General features: G+C 47.9%; 1 protein-coding gene across 4 annotated transcripts in view; it reads right to left on the minus strand.

Annotated features, from left to right (window-relative positions):
* The window catches only part of UBXN8 (UBX domain protein 8), a 415,886-nt gene that overhangs the window by 62,998 nt on the left and 332,611 nt on the right, over window positions 1-20,277 (minus strand). For all 4 annotated transcript variants that reach the window (XM_069626088.1, XM_069626087.1, XM_069626090.1 and 1 more), the window contains one exon: window positions 13,236-13,367. In XM_069626088.1, coding sequence (XP_069482189.1) covers window positions 13,236-13,367 — 132 coding nt within the window. The remainder of the gene's footprint in view (window positions 1-13,235; window positions 13,368-20,277) is intronic.

Raw genomic sequence — 20,277 nt, forward strand, 5'->3', positions numbered from 1 at the left:
TTGGCCATATTTAAATCAAGCTCCTTCTGCCTAAACAGCAGTTCCTGCTTCTTGAATTCAAGTATGGCCTCCCCATCAGCACTGGCAGAGGAAACATTGGACATTTCATCCTCCCTGTCCTCATGGTCGCTGTAGACCAGTGCAGCGGCAGAACTGTCAGTTCTACCAGTGAGAGCAGCCCCACCTCCTTCTGCACTGTCCTCTGAAGCCATAGCGCTAAGCTGAGCTTCTTGCCACGCCATGATTCTTTGGATCATTTCCATTTTTGTGCCTTGCGAGGAGACACCTCTTTCAGCACACATCTTTTTCAATGTTTCGGATTTAGAAGCATTTAAAGTTAACAAGGTGCTTGTTTCCATACTGTTACATAGGACTATGGCCTTTAAAAAGTTATACTACGACAATTCACTACGTGTCCTGTTAGGAATAACTTGAAATGCCTTCGCTCGTGCGAAACACTGGATACCTTCAGTCGTATCCAACCGCTGTACACCAATTTGTTAAAATGGATTTCTGAACTCTGACCTGGAGGGGCAGAGGTTCAGAAGGCCAGCCTAGTTTCTTGGAACAGGGTAACCTCTGGACAAGCCAGACCAATCAGGGTAGCGATGGCAGCGGTCAAGACTAAGTCTCAAGTGGGGTGAGGGTGACAGAAAGACCTCAATGAGCACACAAAGCAAGTACACGTACAAATTACTCCAGACAGGTGTTATATTAAAAATATGGACACCTTTATTACAAGGCCTTTGTAACATCAACCATAGCAAAGAAGAACAATAATACTAAAGTAAACCAACACATCACAATCAATACAATATATATACAAGACCGCGGGGTCTAAGGAGTTAGGAGCACGTAATATGTAGACCACCTAGATGGGGAGGAAAACGGGCAGTGCAAGTAATCATTAGACCCAGTTCGACATCCGAAATACACCTAACTAGGGGGTAGTCCGAGCCCTACGAAGAGAGGAGCCTTATGCTCAAAAGTACCTGCACGCGTTGGTGCCAATGGACAAAAGAGGGCCTCTTCGAGGATATCAGGCAGTTCAGAAAGGTGAATGAAGCGATGCAGAACAAGTCCCCACTACTCAAGCAAGGCCTCCACTGGTGGGCAGAGGCAGGGTGAGAGTGCGGGATGGAGTCACTATTTCGCAACAGGGGTAGAAAAGAAATGGGCTCTAGCGTGAGGGGCCACCGGTTGGGGTATGGACTACTCACCGGTCCCCGACGCAGGCAGACCCAGACTTCACCAGTTCAGTTCACGTTTCTGGCAGGTTCAGCTGCGATGATCAGGATGTCTTGACACTGTGTAGATTCTGCATAGCAGGATGCAGGGTCGAGGGTGTCCCAAATGCAGCGGACGTACACAGGTTGTTACCACAGCAACCGTGTTTACTCTGGTCCGGGCGCACTCGTCTCACTTCAGACCTGGGAATGCCAAGTGTACGAATTCGGTGTTAGGATGCTGTGGACGCAGAGCAAGCAGTAGCCCGAGTTTCGAGGGCTTCCCCGAACCGGTGGCAGTGACAGAGCAAAGCGTCCTGAGTAAGCTGGTCAGCCCACTGGTTGGCCCAGGGACACTTCCGAAGAGGCTTACTTGCAGGGTTTGATGAAGGTGCCGGGAATAGTTGATCCCACTATTCCAATGGGTCGAAGCGCCTTCGCAGACCTTCTAGGACGATCAGATGCAGAGGGGTCTCGCAGGACGACAGCAGTTCAGGGTGCCAAACCTTCAGCGGGCCACTAGCGGTTCCTTGACTTAGCTTCTTGTTGCAGGATACTTGGGTCGAAGCGCCTTCGCAGACCTTCTAGGACGATCAGATGCAGAGGGGTCTCGCAGGACGACAGCAGTTCAGGGTGCCAAACCTTCAGCGGGTCACTAGCGGTTCCTTGACTTAGCTTCTTGTTGCAGGATACTTGGCTCCTTATCCCTTGTTCTGTGTGAACTCAGGAGATCGACATGGTAGTGGTGTTTTCAGCCTCCTCTTATCCAAAGTTCCCTTCGCGCCAAAACGGAGAGGGCCCAATGGGAGATCTGCTCACAAACACTCACACCATACGTGGACCTATCATGGATCACGGTTGTCCCAAGCATTCAGCACAATCTAGACTCTCTGGCACCAGGATGTGTATTGGGAACAGACATCCCAGCCCACATCATGGAGGCACACACACGGCATGCAGAAGCCCGTGAAAGCGCTGTGTTTCGCGGGAAAGTGCATGACCAAATAAGGACTGCCCCGGGTCGGCTCGACCTGGGGGAAGGTGAAGGGGCAAGACGGTCAGCGGACAGGACAAAGAACCTTGTGGCATGGCCATTTTGGGAGCCAGGCCACCTATTCGTGCCAAACGCGGTAAGCACGGATGCATGGCAAAAAAGGGTTCAAAACACAAGAGAAAAGATAGCTGCCACCAGTCCCGTCCGTGACATACTTGCACATTTCATAATAAGTCCAGCTAGAGTTTCTAAGGCCTTTGGAATGACTAGAGACCCAAGAGCGCGGTAATGTAAGTTACGGTGCACTCTTATTTCATGTTGCTCAAAAGCTGCAACATGAGGAAAGGACTAAGGGAAACAAAGTCTCCCAGTACTGACTGTCTTAAGGGCATGTCAGTTGCCCCATAAGAATTGAGCGAAAGCCCAGAGGAGTGCGGCGGAAGGCTGCGCTTCTCTGGCAAAGTCTAGATCAGGGTGTAAAACAACAGCAAAAAGTTTGGGGGTTGCCACGTGGAGGTAAAATTACATACAATTATGAAATCTTTCCTAACACAAGGCCTTTCCGTGATTCACAGCTCCAAAGTTGACAAACAACAAGTGTTGCGAAAACCATTTGTGCTTTCCACGTAAAACGTCAAGGCACGAGCAACGTCCAGAGAATGCAAGGCCTCTCCCCCGGCGATGATGAATTTGGGAAGAAGACAGGCAACACTAAAGGCTTGTTGAGGTGGAACTCTGATGCCATAAAGGTGAGGTGTGTACACAGTACCCCTCTTTGAAGCATTGAAGGACAAGTACGAGTGTTTGCAAGACAGGGTCTCGCTCTCCCTGACCCACCTGGCCGTGGTGATCGCCATGAGGAAAGTCGTCTTCCACAAGGGAAACTTGATTGGGGCTTGATGAATCGGCTCGAAGTGCGGCCCTATGAGTTTAGTCAAGACCACATTGAGCTACCGGGCTGGGGCCGGAGCCTTCACAGGTGGAAAAATCCCAAAGAGCCCTTTGAAGAACTCCTTGACAAGTCTGTGCGACCACAGCGAAGGCCTACCCGGCCTCCTAACGGGATATGGAGGCCAGGTGCACCTTGATAGAGGGGGGAGCCAGTCCAGACTTGGCCAAGGAAAGTAGATATGGTAGGAGCTGCAGCGCTGTGACACGCAGAGGAGTAATCATCTGAGCCCAGCACAACACGGAGAAGCACTTCCACTTATGGCTGTCGCACGTTAACGTTGAGTAGGCTCGGGCCCTGGCCAGGATGTCCTTGCATTCCGCTGGCAAAGCATAATGTCCAAATTCTAAAGCTGCAGCAGCCAGGCCCTGAGGTTGTAGAATCGCCCCTCTTTCCCTGGCGAGAATATCGGGAAGTAGCGGCAACATGATGGGAGGAGCCGCCGACAGACATAGCAGGTCTGGGTACCAGATTTGTTGCGGCCACGGTGGGGTGACAAGAAACATCCTGCAGTGACATTGTCGGAGTGTGTTCATCAGTAGTAGCAGGAGCGGGAACGGAGGGAAAGAGTATAGGAAATGTCCCTCCCACGGAAATGAGAATGCATGCCCCATGCTCTTCTGCTGTGGGAACCTGTTGGCAAACCTAAGACACTTGGTATTTGTCACAGTCTCTAAGAGATCGATCTGGAGATGACCCCATTTGAGGAATAGAAGATCCAGCTGGTCCCAGGGAAGTTCTCACACGTGGCAAGAACGCATCCCCATGCTGAGCGAGTCTGCAATGGTGTTCGTGATGCCCCCCAGTTGAAAAGGGAAGATAAACATGTCCTGATGAATGGCCCAGTGCCACAGATCCTGGGCCTACTTAGAAAGGGCCGGAGAGTGGGTCCCTCCCTGCTTCTGGCACACAGTAGTGGTGTTGTCCTTGAAGATCCTCACAACATTGCCCCTCAGTGATGGCAGGAAGGACTTGAGGGCCCAGAAGACGGCCCAAAGCTCCAGGACGTTGATGTGGAGGGCCTTTTCCTCTGGCAGCCAGAGGCCTCTTGTGTGCAGCTGCCGGGTGTGGGCTCCCCAACCTTCCAGAGAAGCATCCCTGGTGACCGTCTCCTGCTAAGGAGGAACTTGGAACGGGTCCCCTTGCGTGAGATGTGGGAGAATGCCCCACCAATGTATCGCCCATCAGAACTCCTTGTTGAGGGCAATCTTTTCTGTTCAGGCCCCCGAAGACTTGCAACCACTTCGCATCCAGGAACTCCTGGAGAGGCCTTGTCTGTAGTCTGCAAATGGCGGATGAAGTTGATGCAGGAGGACATCATGCTCAGCAGCAACTTCACAGCCCGCACTGTGGCCGTCTGTGCCGACGACAGACGCAGCACTTTCCCTAGGATGGCCAGCACCTCTCTTCCGAGGGGTATGCCAGAAATTCCACTGTGTTGAGTGAGGCACCCAGAAACAGAGCGATTTGCGATGGCTCCAAGCATGACTTGGGATACTTTATGGAAAATCCCAGCCCCGTCCTCTTTGTGTGCTGGCTAGCCACTGCGTAGGAGAGGGATCGGATGAGCCAATCGTTCAGATACGGGTAGACGTGGATGCCCTCGAGACAGAGATGCGCCGTTACCGGAGCCAAGCACTTTCTAAAGACCCTTGGAGCCGATTTCAGCCCGAAGGGAAGCAACACGAACTGGTAGTGCCGCCCCTGAACAAAACGCTGGAATTTTCAGTGCTTCTTGTAAATGGGAATGTGGAAGTAGGCGTGCTCCAGATCCAGCGATGCCAGGAAATCACCTTCCTCTAGTTGGTCAGAGCATGTGCTGCAACATGACCATCCTGAATCTCTGGGACTTCAGGTACTTGTTGAGGCGTCTCAGGCCCAGGATCGGCCTCCACCCTCCTGACTTTTATTCAACAAGAAAGTATCTGGAGTACACTCAGGATCCCTGGAAGCGCTGGGGAATGGGTTCTATCGCCCTCTTCTGTCAGAAGCTGCGGCCCGTGTTGATTCTGTCGAGGCACAGGTGGAATACGAGGACACCTTCATTGGAACTTCAAGGTGTGCCCCTGTTCGAGACATCTAGCACCCATCTGTCAGTGGTGACCTTCCTCCACGCACTGACGAACTTTGCCAGCTGGCCTCTCACTCGGGTGCACAAGTGGGTGGCGCCAATGCTGTCCTCTGCTGGCGTAAGCCTGAGGGCGACCCCTGTATGCTTCCTGCGTGGAGGAGCGGGAAGGCTGTCAGTATAGTGTAGCATATCCCTTGGAGGATCTGCCATGCTTTCTTCTCCAGACGAATGAAAGGACGACAGCCAACGTTGTTGGAGTGTTCCCAGAGAGCTTGCCATCTCGTTGTCAGTCTTTATGGCTCCTCCTCTTCGGACATGGTCAAAAGGCACAAAGTAGGCCCAAGACGGGCCTTCTCGAAACTTTGATGGACAATCCGTGGTGGATGAAGATCTCTGCTGCCGCTAGCTGTCTTTCGGTCAAAAACAAAAAGCCAGATTACAAAACTCGAAAATGCACAAAAATAGCTCTGAGAGCAACGTGGGGACTCCCAACACTGAAGCGTGCAGTCAAAATCTAAAGATCGCCACCATGGGTGGAGCTCAGCAAGAGGACTGTCATTGGATGGGGGCAGTATGACCCAGAGGACAGCGATTGGTTTATAGGGGAAATACAGTTTTCAAGCTAAGTGAAAATGTTTTTCTTTTGCTGAGGATTCCCAGCCTGACGACAGGGAATATTCATGAGCATGTAAATCCATGCCAGACGCCATGCTCGAGAAGTAAGAATAATTCACTTTAGGATACAAAAGCTGGTGCAGTCGAATACAGTCACATAAAATATTTATTTGAGATGATCCTTTTGGGTATAAAGGTTGCACTGTGTTTCTTATGTGGTTGGACTTCTTTTGTTCCAAGACAATCAAATAATGGAAAGACCATTTCAATAATATTTCAAAAAAAGGTAGCAGGCACTCTTCTCCAGAAGGAACATGGCATGATAACCAGTTCTGAGATGAGAGTTTGCAGCACACGCTTTTTGCTCACTGTACCTTTCACAGATGGGAAATATCCATTTGCATATCAGTCTTTGTCCCGCCCACATGGGCAGTCCAGCACCGAAATGCTATGGCAAATCGTCTCTGAACAAGAGTACCAACAGCAACCCCATACACGTGTTTCAGCCTTGTTGGGCCTCATCAGTGAGGTGAAGCTGCGCCTCTCTGATATCTGTGAAAGGTACAGTGAGCAAAAAAGCGTGTGCTGCAAACTCTCATCTCAGAACAGGTTATCATGCCATGTTCTTTCTGGTGAGGAGCGCCTGCTACCTTTTTTTAACCATTTCAATAATGGCCTCAGACAAAACCTATATTATACCCCACTTTTTCAAGATCTATCTCAAAAGGACATTGGGCCTCATTACGACCCTGCCGGTCCGGAAAGAACGGTGGTGGTAAAACCGCTACCACCGTTCTTTCAGGACTGGCTGATTAGGAGTCCTGCAGGCGGGAGGTGTCACTTCCACCAGGTCTGACCTGGCGGGTTTAACACCACCCGCCTGCAGGCGGACATGGAAACACCGGCTCTGTCAGAGACGGAACCAGTGTTTCCATGGTCCCTATCCCCATGGAGGCCTATAGGACTCCATGGGAATGAGGACTTACAGAATTCCGCCTCCGGAATTCCTGGGTCACTGGGGTCGTAATGCCCCAGTAATTCCAGGAATCACGGAGGCGGAATGGTAATACGAGTCCGGCTGTAACCTGATGGTTTTTCCGGCTCAGTTACCGCCGGACTCGTAATGAGGCCCTTTGTCTTTAACTTCAAGTCTTTTCTGCTGCAATAGCACAACTTCAGTTTACTTAAGAGTTCCTTCATGCAGCAAACCTTGCCCCTCCTCACAATGAAATCTCAGAATGCCAGTTCAGTATCTCTTTACCACAAAATATAACAATGTTCACCTTTTCTGGTTAACATCAAGGTTCCTTCTTTGTTCAATTCCACAGCTTTCTTCCCAATTAAATTTGTTCTTTTCACTACTTTCCCCTTCCTAACAGAGTATCCAAATTATAAACTTTACATCCTCTAAATAACTTCTCCCATGCTTCTTCCACTTTACGACACAACAGTACCTGGTCCGGGGCGTACGCCTTTGACTCTGATCTTGTTAAACAAGCCTTTCTGCTTTGGGTATGGCCAGAATGCCAGTCTTTCTGTTGGCAGCTCTACCTAGGTTTGACAAATGCAGTGTCTGCGGGCTCACTTTTAAAGTGAAGTTGGCGCTCCCTTTGGGGTTTGTCCTTCAGCATTGGTTGCAAATGCGTTTCAGGAGCAGGTCTATTTCCTGGTTTGCATATGTGACGAATGTCATGTCTTATATCAAGTATTCTGGCCAAAGGGATAATAGGGCTGGCAGCCATTTTGCTTTCGCCTTTGGCGTCTGAAGTTGTAGGGGCTCTGTCTGCTTGCTTGTGCTGTGTGTTTTCTGTTTCTGACAGGTAAGTGCTTTGTAAGTGGCTTTGGAAAATAGTGTGTAACTCTTTTCATGCTTTTGCACATTTTTGCAGACCTTGGCCGCGATGCTGCATACGTTTCCCATGAGTCTGTTGACCAGAAAAAGTCAGCTAATCTGAACTCCGGATCCATAAACCCTACAAGACTAGTCCTGGCAGGCTCTAAATGATCAAAAGCTTAATGATCAAAAGGCCCAGAAGGCAATGGTCCATACCAGAATAGAATATTAGTAAAGGCATAATCAGATGATATGAAAAGAATAGCCACTCCTAAGCAGCAGGAAAAAACTGAGATCAGGCGTGGAAAGCCAGAGGATGCTTTGGTGGCTGTGTGATTGACATGATGTACATTACAGTAAAAAATGGAATGGCCAGTGAAAAAGACAGCTTCCCAGTTACACTTTTTTTAGTGATTTTTTGGTGTATGGATTTTCTTTATATCTATTGACTGCCTTCGAAAAAATCCCAATTTATCCGAGTTGCACCTTGACTTCCTAATTAAACGTTATACACCCGGACAGAGGGCAGTACTGGGCTTTGTCAGCCCTGAAGTCTAGGTTTGAGCCCGAGCATAGCAAGGGCAGTTAAACAAGGTTGACAGACTTCTAACACCCGAGGGCGGGGTCTAAAAAGCTAGTGTGGCTCTTTCATGTGAAAAAAGGCAAAGGGGCATACATAGTGGATGCAAGCAATGCCTGCATTGCCTATATATCAGGAAGGTGAGCTTTTTGTATCTCCCGTGGGTGTAAATCAAGCTCTTATTTTGGTATTTACGTTAATATGGGTAGGCAGCAGTCTGTTGATAATAGTTTGAATTACCTGGGGAGTCGTGAGGAATTGGCAGCATGTACGTATGCACAGGTATGTTGATAATACATAAATCCACCTGGGTGTTCACAGGAAATGTGCTACAGGCACGCGCACTGGTGTCTGTGGGCTTGGAATGTGGCATTGTGAACAATCTGCTGGCTCTACCAGTTTGTAGAGCCTCCAGATTGTTCAATGAGAATGCTTAATAAACTAATAAACATAATAGCTAATAGTGTCTGACGATGTTATTTGGTATTTATTTACCATGTGTAACTGGGTCTGGCCCATGACCCTGTTGGGGGGGGGCTAGTAACAGGGACCCCTCCCGACATGGTGTAGGCGACCTACCAGGATCTATTCCAGAGCCGGTCATATCTCTGAGATGGAGTGGGGAGGGAGCCGTCCCTGTCCCCCCTGCACTGTATATGATGGATGGCACCACTGTCTCTTCCACAATGCCTTCAGGCTCTCTTCTGGCTAGAGTTCTCTTTTGTCTTTTTCAGAACGGCAACTCCAAGAATACACCTGAGCGCAACCATGGGCGTAATTGTAGGGGGGGGCAGAGGTGTTTGTCCCCCCCAACTTTCATCGCTCACCATTTTGTTCCCATTCATTTGGCTGGGGCACCTTTTCTTAAGATGTCATGTCCCCCGCAACATTTTCAGCAAAGTAACTCCACTGAGCACAACTAAGAAAATTCAGACTGGAACCAATGGAATGGAAGACAGACCAGGCATTAAATGGACTGGGATATTTCCTGCCAAAAAGAGATGTGACACCAAACACCCAACCCACCATCCCCAGACACATCCAAAGGGAATGGTGGAGCAACAGAAAACAGAGTGAGAAGGGACAGCAGGTGAGCAGAGGAGCCACAGTAGTCCTCCTCAACCATGCAGAGGAAGAAAGCCACCAGAAAATCAACTAGCTGGAGCACATGGCTGCCAACCCTCAAATGGAAACTGAAAAGGCAGCAGGGTTAAAATATTTTTAAAGCTTTCAAGAGGAAGTCCTGCCCCTCAGAGGGACATCTTAATCAGACATTGGCCAAGGGCAGCATGTCACCAGGAAGACCAATGGGAACCAGGAGAAGTGTTGGATACGGGGGAGGGCTGGACTATAAAAGGACAGCGAGCACAGAGGGGATTGGAAGGTGTGTGGATGAGGTCAGCGAGGTGGTGGGCGGACTATGGAGTGGAGTGCCAAGGAAACTGAGGCAGTGTTCTGATAGAGTGCAGGTAAGGTATTGTGATTAGGAGATAGTGGTTCCTGTTGAGTGTAGAGTGGTGAGGGGGTGTAAAAGGTGAAATAGAGAGAGAAAGATATAGAGAGAAGGGTCAGTAGATGGTGAGGGAGCACAACAGTGAGTGGAAATGACAGAGTGTATGGCAAAGAGTGCTGAGAGTGTGTAAGGAATAGTAGAGGGACGCTCCTTTATTTTGGCCATTCCCTTTATAAAAAAATCATCATTTTATCTTGAGCGAATAAAGACCCTTGAACCATTGTTTGGAGTCAGAATTTGTAAAGCTATGTGCGACACCTGCAAGAGGTTTTTATTTTTCCGCACTGCTCTTGTACGGTAATGCAATGTCCAAAAGTCGATACATTCCTACTGCATACGGTAGAAACCATTTGTAATCAGTCGAATACAATTTTCACCATTGCAGAGTAATATAGCTATGGTTTTGGAGAAGTGGGTTTTAGCAGAGCAGCAATGCAGCTGTATTGAAGTGTGAGATACAATTTTTTTAATGGAAATTCCAGCTGTAACCTGCCTAAAAGCGTTACAGTCATGTATCCATATGCCAGGATTCATGTGTTCTAGCTATAGCATTCAGACGAGCAGTAACAGTCACACCTCAAATGGCCATAGTAGACAGACATCCTTCGGCTATGTATTTTTGAATATGTCTAGTGTCACGAAGAACTTGGGAAAACATCATCAGACATGGCTACAGATTTTAAGAGGTTTGATCTTTACTTGGAATTCAAAGTAACTTTGGATGGGAATAAGATGGGAAGAAATACCTCTTTCAAGCAGAGTGATACTAAAACAACTCAAGTTATATATCTCTCCTTTGCCCAATAACAGTCATACTCACTTAGCCTGTGCCCCCTTTAATAAGTAAATCTCTAGTCAGCATGGTGTGCTGTAGGAAAGTCTCTCCCAGGACTCCCCTTCTTGGATGATTTGTATCTAACTTGTCCATTTCTTGGGAGACTTCCGGGGACCTTCTGTGAAATATCCCTCTAGCAGTAGGGTTCCTTGGGTCACCTCTTTGGGCTTTTCTACTAACCAGTTGTTGCATAGAGAGTGGATCCAAATATGAGACAAGTGTCCCCATCACTTCTTTCCCTTGTTTTACCAAATGACATCTCTGATGCAATTAGTTTCTACACAGGGCTCTCCCTGGTGTTAGTCACAGCATTTAGCACAAAGCTTTTCCGATAAGTGAAGTTATTGTAGGCGAGTGGTCTCTGCTCGTAGGCCTCTGATTGGGTGGTTCACCAAGGTAGCGTAAGCACTGTAGCTTGAGGCTTGTACTAAGTATATTCCGGAGTCGCCTCAATGTGAGTTATGTTAGGAAGATTTCCAAATATTAGATGGGGTTATGGCTCACCTCCCTGTTTCAGGATCCTGGAACTACTACCCAAACCTGTCCGATTTCCCCCCTCATTTAGTCGATTGTCACTTGTGCCTGGGGGCTTGCCACTAGCCCTCAATTTGGCTGTCGTCCAAAATTCCAAAGGTTCCGCCTCATTCTCATTCCTTCTCTTTCTTCCCCCAGACAACCAATATAATTGTGTTTTCTTCCTCTCCGTCTTTCACTGTCCCTACACCGCCAAGGTATTTCCCATCATTCTCCTTCCTTGTTTTCTAGTTTCTGTTTCCTCTCCCCGCGTTCAACTAGTGTTCTTTCCTCCTCGCCGCTTCCCCAACATCCTTTCTTCAAATGTTTCATCTCTCTCCGTCTTGCGTTTCAATTCTTCACCTCCTCCAACCTTTGTAGGCCTTTTCCCTACGCCTTGATCTTCACCTCCTCTGAATTCTTCTGCGGTTTCCCTTCTCCTTATTCTTCATCACATTCCACTCTTCTGCTGTCTGCCCTCCTCACTGAGCTTTACCCCCTCAATTTCTTTTGCTTTCTCCCCTCTTCTTCAATGTTCACAGCACCAAACCTCTTATTCTCCCTCTCCCCCTCTCCTGCTGCTTCACCTCACACTGCTGCAACTCCAACTCTCTGTGATGTGCTCTCCTGGTGCAACTTCCACCTTCCACTCCTTCTGCACCTCCTCCTGCACCTTCAACACCTCTACCTCTGATTCCTTCTTCACCTCTGCTACTTCACCACTGTGCACCATTGTTCCAACCATCCATCATTAACCTTTCTCTCCCCTGGTTTATAGAAACACACAGACACACAAGCAGTTCTCCAATTCAGTTTTGCATGATTGATTTCTTGAGTTTTCCAAAGCTCTGCGGACCAAGCCTATATCAGACAGGTCTGCCATTTTGATTCTGGATTTTCGCTTATGTGCCCACGTCAGGAGCTGAAAGTGGAGCCAGCAGGGCTTTGCTCTGCTCCACGTTCACTTGACCTTTTGGAGTAAACGTAGTGAGCATTTCTTAGGCCAATATTTCTATAGTAGGATTCTTACAGTCTGCTAGATCAAAACACTGAGGGCCCACATGGTAAGGGCCAGCTGGATGGCAAGCATATTTCTAAATTTCTTAGGGCCTTTTCAAAGGGACTGTAGGACTAACGAGATGATCCTTTGCTGCTCCATCCCCTGTTTGTGGGTGTGGGAGACAAGGGTGAACTTCCCCATAGAGCCATGGAGACCCAAGCCCAAGATCATGTATTAGAGGGCCAGGCATGGCCCTGCGAGTTGCCCCCATACTGGCAGCAATGGCTAGGCAGGGCGCATTCTCACAATAGCAAAAGCTATTTGTTTTTACTATGTCAGTAAAAGAAGAAAAGAAGATGGTCTGCAATTATGCCTTAAGAAAAGCAGAAGATAGTGTGTCTTCTACAGTTATTGCAGATAGGCCAGGGATGGAAGCTTTGTTAAAAAGCATGCTTCACTGCCCTGGGTCGGTTGCACTTCTTTGTAGGGCTATGTATAAGGGGTGGGTATATTCCCCTACAGTAAACTGGGAGTTAAAATCCACATCCAGGCGCTGCAATAAACTCACACACACGCGTATGTTGCCACAAATTAAATGAGTAGATGCCAACAGCAGCACGCTCTTTTGAAAAATAGAACCCAGGCATAGTCATTAGCACCCAATTCAGCCACCGTACCTAAGGCATCATAAGGTAAAAACAATGTAGAGACATATTTTGCCAAGCATGCAGGATCCACCAACATGACATCTGAAGAAATAGACGTTACATCATATTGCAGAAATTTACATTTAGATTAACAAAGTTTCTTTCATCTGACTTACAATTTACTGCACTTATCAACGTGTGGGTGGGCACCTAATGTGGGGACACACGTGTAACCTGAAAGTCAGGGCTTTAACCCCCCCCCCCTCCCCCAACAGGGGTGATTCTGCTCTTCATGCTGTAAGGACAACAAAATAAAAACAGTACCATCGAGTTGGGTAACATTGACAAGTGTTATTCATATTCAAGTACTAGGGGCCATTTCATTTTGTAATGTGTGCTTTAAAAATGGGAATAGTATGCTTATAACCAAATGATATGGTGCACAATTCCACGATTACCTTTTTCGCTATTGGTGCCTCTGCTGGAGGCAGAGGCTTAGTAACATGCTCTGGAAGTTTCCTTTTCTTCAAAGCTTCTTTGTTTGGCGTTTCATCTGGAACGAAATCTTCATTTGACGCCTCTTCAAACACCTAGCCAGGGATGCAGACACATCAATTAGACTATGCGCAGGTGTACGGTTTTCATTAATACAACAAGAAACACAAGTGTGTCACAACAGTAGAGCATGACAATTCATTTTATTTTGCAACACTGAACAAGTATGATAAATGGACAGAAATGCCTTCCTTCCTCTCAAATGTCCACAAGATAGGTTATTTGTGTTTTCATAGACTGTACACATGTAAATGTATATGTAATTGTTCAATTGTGATGAAACGTGCACAAACTTCTGAGTTTTAAACAGTAGTATATGAAAACAGGTATTAAAAGGAATATCTACAGAGAGGAATGAAAACAGATATGCACCAGTTTGTCAGAGGACCATATCAGTCAGATAGCTTAGTGAATGAAGTGCTCTATGTTTAAACTGCAGACCTACAGTTCAAATAAGGCAGGAGGTACCATTAAGTAAGGTAAATAATAAATAATTAGCACCCGGCTCGGGCGGGGGGGGCATAGCCAATCAGGTTCCACAGATCATGGGCTGAAATGTCTGATCTCAGCCCGCGTTCCACAGAACCCACAGGCTGTCTCCCCCACCGTAGACCGTCATCTTCCCCCACCCTCGATTTTTCCCTCTCAATTTTCAACCCTCCTCCCCAGCCCCACTTATCTTATTGCTACGGCGGCGGCTTGTGCCGCCGCAGCTTCCCTCCTCCCTTTTCCAGCCTCAATGGTAATAGAATAGGGGCTCTGTACGGCTTCTCTCAGGCCGTTATCTGGGGCTGCCAGCCCTTGGAACGGGGTGTTAACGGCAAAGTAATATTTATAGAGATATGAAAGAGCAAAATAATTGTGGTAGCAAACTCTATATTAAACAACACAACTTACTTGAATTATTTAGAAAATATGGAAAATTAGTACCCGGCGCGGGGGCAATCAGAATGAAAGAGCCATTCTGATTGGCCCTCGCCGAGTCATTAGCAGGCCGGGAATCTCTCTGTCGGGATTCCACAGCCCTTGTCACCAGCGGGATGGCGTGGCAACCGCTCAGCCAATGAGGATGCTCAAAGCGGGGCCATCCCCACTCTGAGCCTTCCGGCAGCGAATACAAAATCCCACGGGTTGTGAGGGAGACAGGCCCGAGCCACGCCGCTGGCGTGGAGGAGGAGCCCGGCGCGGCTCAGCACGATCGCTGCCGAGAGACGTGGGGCCCAGCTGGGGGGAATCGCAGGCGCTCCAGAGGCTGTCGAGCGCTTGCAGCCCCCCCGGAGACCATCACCGCTGTCACCTGCAGGGAGCGGCTTCCACATGAAAGGAACCATGTGCCATTAAGGTAGGCACATAACTGCAGTACATTGTAGCCCCCGGGAGGCAGCGCCCACCATTACAAACACTTGGCGTACATGAGCGGACACTCGAAGCTGCGGGCGGAGGGGAGCGAGAATTGCCCGCGCCCTGGGGAAGGGGCTGGCCCCCCCAGATTCGACAAGAGCTGGAGGCGTTGTGGGAAGGCGGTAGGATACACCGTGGCCCACTGAATCCGGCTGCCCCTCTGCCTGCAACCCCATTGAACCCTCCGCCTAATCACTATCACAAGCTGCACAATTCGAAGAGACACAGGCTTAAAAGAATCAAAGCCGCCAGGAACGCTGAACACAACAAGCTGGGGGGACATGAGCAGGCTTTCCTCACTTTACAGACACTATAAAGAATCCCCCGGACCACATAATCATAAAAGAGGTGACCCCAGAGATCCCAGGCCCAAAAACTAACGGATAACACTCGCATTGGACTCACCTAGCAACAAGGATACAAACTGCACCGCGGCTAAGCGAACTGGAGGGCAGGGCATGCGGGAAGCAGAACTGAAACATAAGGACATAAGCGCTAGCCAGCACCGAATACAAGGGGAACACACCTTACCGATAACCAGTCTGACCCTGAGACCCTACAATAAGCACAGTGAGTCAGTACAAGGGCTGGTTGACTCCCACGTGTAAGGATAACCAACTTTTTGAACCATGGGCGAGGCAGACAGACACAGATATAGAATACCTCACCAGACAGCGATTGGAGACCCGGCGAGACCCCCCAGTCCATGCTCTCACCCACAATGTGTGGGTAACACGAAAAAAGACAGCTGGGCTCCTCCCCAGGGTTGCCCTGCACCAGGGAAGGGAGAAGGAATAGACGATGCCCAAAGGCTTCGGCCCTAAGAAGGGTAGAGGAACCATTGACAAATTCACAACTGCGGTAAGAAAAGAAACAGAGCTAACTATGGCCGAGGAGCTCCCCCCCGGGAGCAGACGGCACCCTCAACACCGATGATGGACCCTCAGGCCGTCTTTCAGGCTATGCAGCAGGGCTTCTCTTCCCTCAATGATAAGCTCGACGGAATTACAGCGAATGTTGCCTCCATTAAAGCACAATTGGACAAAACAACATCACCGATGACAGAAGCGGAGATGAGGATATCTGGCACGGAGGATGCTCTGGAGACTCTGAAAAATACAGTGTCCACAATGGCAATAGAGCTTGGAACAGTGAAAGCTAAATGTGAAGATTTGGAAGCTAGATCTCGGCGGAACAACGTCCGCATTGTCGGAGTTCCAGAAGAAGCACTGAAAGGATCTATGGAAAAGGGAGTGGAAGAGCTCCTACGTAATCTACTGGGAGATCCTGGATGGTCGACAATCTTCCTAGTGAAGTGGGCACATAGGTCACTCGCCCCCAAGCCTAAACCCGGAGCATACCCGAGGCCTATAATAGCGAGAATGATAAATTACAGAGACAGAGATCTAATTTTGAAGACTGTTAGGGAAAAACAAGAATTAAGATGGGAAGCCAACATAATACGCATTTTTCCAGATTTCACGCTAGCTGTACAACAGGAAAGGAAGTTATTTACAGGAGTCAAGAAATTACTTCGGGAAGTCAGGTGCACTATGCAATGCTCTATCCGGCGAGATTGAAAATACAGCATCAGAACAAGGTATATTTTTTCACATTCCCAGAAGAGGCAGCGAACTTCGTGGAAACCCATATCCCGGCTCCACCTTTACGGTCTACAAGGGAGAAAGACTCATGAAATATAGAAGGCGTATAACAGCTAGCAGGGCCACGATAAACGAAAGACACATGAAAACAGGGGCCCCCCTCGGGAGCCTGCAAAAGGGGAACCCATGACCTACCCTACAAAACATAAGATTGAGCATAGCCCTGTATGTGTTACTATTAGCGAGAGTAACACGTTGAACTAGGAATGCTGTAAAGAAGTGAATATGGTATGGGCACTTGAAGTCGCCGCAGCTCCCCCTGTAGCAACTGCACGAAATGTTGATGGGAGGGGATGGGGGAACTTAAATATCATAGTTGAAGTTCGGGGAACTTTGAGGGAGGGGGAGGGACTTGGCGAGGGTTGTTGGGATTTAGTGATGGAACGGGAAAATTTAAACCAAAAAGCACAAAGGTATTGAGCACTAAGGCTCTTGAGCACACATTGGAAGTGAACCATCATACATATGATCATAACCACGTCATAGATAATGGCTGATCGGGACATAGATAATATAAAAATTCTAAGCTGGAACGTACGAGGCCTTGGAGCCCGAGTTAAGAAAAGACGGATACTAGCACATATCTTCAGGTAGAGCCCTAAAATAATTGTTTTGCAAGAAACGCACATAGGGCCTCACCATGAAGGGCTACTACTGCCAAATTGGGGGACACACCAATACTATACAAAGTACTCCAAACAGGCTAGAGGGGTGGCGACTCTAATTCATAAAACCCTCCCATTCACCTGTACCACCTCTGAATATGACCCTGAAGGTAGATATGTTCTACTCCATGGAACCCTTCACGGCAAAGAGATAGTCCTACTTAATGTATATGGCCCAAATATTGACGACCCAGAGTTTTACTCCACATTGTTTGAAAAACTGGCATCCTACCCTACGTCCTGCTTAATAATAGGAGGGGATTTCAACACTATCCTAGACACTAATCTAGACCGCACCTCGACACAACCAAGAGCACTGTCCAAGGCAGCGCAACAGATAATCACACACATGGCTGATCTAAATATAAAAGATGCGTGGAGAACATTGAATCCCTCCAAAAAGGAATATACATATTACTCCACAGTGCATGATATGCACTCTACAATAGATTTATGGTTGGTGGATTACGAGGTGTTGGCATGGGTTGATAGTGCACACATTCACCCCAGGACATACTCCGATCACTCACCAATACAGCTGATACTTCGTATTCTCGACACTAAGATAAACCGACCACCATGGAAATTTAAACCTGCGGCTTACAAGACCTGGTTTACAAAACCGCATTGACCAAATAAATACAAGAATATTTTGATATAAATGAGAACTCGGTTTCCAGTCAGGCAATATTGTGGCAGGCTTTTAAAGTTTGCTCAATATCCACAGAAAGCAGAGTCCTCAAAGATATCCGGAGTAGACTAACGCGCTTAGAAACACAAATCTCCTCCCTACAATCCCTACATGCAAACACTGCGTCATCCCGGTTCAGCCCAGAGATTAAGCTTGAACTAGATGAATACAAAGAAGCAGCGGACCTAGAGATCCGCTACATCGACAAGCAAGCGGTGGCACGTAGATACGGGGAGAGCGAGTGACCAGGGCGGTTGGTGGTCAGAACTGTAAGGGGAGAAAGAGGCCCGACTAACATTCCATGTATAAAATTGGCAAACGGCACAGTCACCACCGATAACACTAAAATTCAAGAGACATTCTATGAATTCTATCGGAAACTGTACTCCCCTCAATGTCAGGTTACGGAGGAAGATATAGACCAATACCTCTCCCAAATACCCACGACCCTAATAGCGGATGCCACTAAAGAAGCCCTAGAAAGCCCAATATCGGAGGCAGAGATAGCAGAGGCCATAAAAACTTTACCCAATGGGAAAGCCCCGGGGACAGATGGCTTGGGGGCTGAGTTCTACAAGGAATTCAGCCACCTTTTGGTACCCAGATTTACACCGTTTGGGTGGAAGCTTTGGACAAAGGGGTACTGCCGAAACAACTAGAGAAGCAGTGATTACACTGTTGCTTAAACTCGGGAAACCCCCAGAGGAGTGTGGTTCGTATAGACCGCTCTCACTAATAAATACTGATGCAAAGATCTTTGCAAAAATACTAGCAACTCGATTAACGTCGCTGATGCCCCATATGGTACATGAAGATGAAGCCGGATTTATTATGCGCAGGTCCACAGCCACGAATATAAGGAGATGCCATAGCATTTTAGCTAAGATACACCCTGAAACTCAAGGCATAGCGGTGTCACTTGATATGCAAAAAGCATTTGATACGGTCTTCTGGCCCTTTCTATTTGGAGTAATAAGAAATTATGGGTTTGGCCCCAATATTATAAAATGGATACAAGTACGATATGCGAGCCCTTATGCCAAGATAAGAGTTAATGGCACCTTGTCTGATATATTACAGTTACTCGGAGGCACTAGACAGGGCTGTCCATTATCCCCTCTGTTATTCGCTCTGGTGATAGAGCCCCTAGCTGATATTCTGAGGTCACAATATAGTTCATGTGGGTTGTGGATTGAGGGCAGACTACAAATCATAACACTCAATGCCGATGATATTTTGCTATATCTACGGAATCCAGATCGTACATTGGGTAGGGTACTGGCAGAAGTCAAAAAATCTGGTGAATATTCTGGCCTAAGGCTTAACCATAACAAGTCTGAGATTTTCCTGCTTACAAATAACACAAAAGCACCACAAGACCTATATGGTCTCGTCTGGAGGCCGATGCATATACTATACCTGGGGGCATACATTTCAAGAACAGCTCAACTAACTCGAGCCCTAAACTATAGTGCGCTAGCTGGCACATTGTGCACTAAAATGAAACGCTGGAACGCTCTCCCCATCTCCATGATGGGCAGGATACCGGTTTAGCACAGTGCCGGTGTGGCCGGTCGCGCCCTGTTTTACCAAAATAAGCACCGCGTGTGTTACATTTGTGTGGGGTGGGCATCCTAGACTGAATTGGAGGACATTAACTAATACGTATTCAAGGGAGGCCTGATGGCATCTGACTTAGAACTTTATTACTTGACAGCACAGGCCCATTATGCTGCCCAATGGGCCACAATCTTCAACAGACCTGGGAAGGCCCCGCCAGACATGAGGGAACGGGAGGCGACCATAGCCTTACAGAAGATGGCTAGATCTGCTCCAAAGCACCACAACTCCATAGACCCCACGAAGGTAACAATTATGGCTTGGGCCAAAATAGCAGACATATACGGGACAGACAGGTTATACCACCCCAGTATGCTGCTCTGGGGAGACCCCCGAACACCATTCAACCTAGGGGGAGGGGGGTGGAGATGCATTGGAGTTCCAGAGGCATTGCCCAGTGGGGACAGTTATTCCATGAGAAGCTCTTTGTGCAATGGGAAGACATTAAAGATATAGTGGGAGACACTAACAAATACAAGCTACAGTACATGCGTGTAAAAACTGTAACACAAAATGTATGTCACACCTTCCCTAATGAACCTGAGATAAACATGGGGCTTGGCTACATGTTCACAGGGGGGTCACAGAAAATAACAGCCTCCGCACTGTACAAGATTATAATGCAAACACACTCAGTAGAGAACAATACGGCCAAAAGCAGGCGGGAACAGGATCTCGGGCAACAAATAGAAGACCATGAATGGTCCCAGATCTGTGAACTGACCAAACAAATATCATGCAACGCCAGATACAAAATAATACACTACAAAATAGTACATCGGACACATTACGCCCCAGTTAGGCTTAAATTGATCTACCCCGCCGTGTCGGGAACATGCCCGAGGTGTAGTACTGAGGATGCTAATATATATCATATGTTATGGGCATGCATGAGATTAAGATT

Source organism: Ambystoma mexicanum, chromosome 6p (genome assembly GCF_040938575.1).
Source record: "Ambystoma mexicanum isolate Mex_15411 chromosome 6p, UKY_AmexF1_1, whole genome shotgun sequence".
Classification (NCBI taxonomy): Eukaryota; Metazoa; Chordata; class Amphibia; order Caudata; family Ambystomatidae; genus Ambystoma; species Ambystoma mexicanum.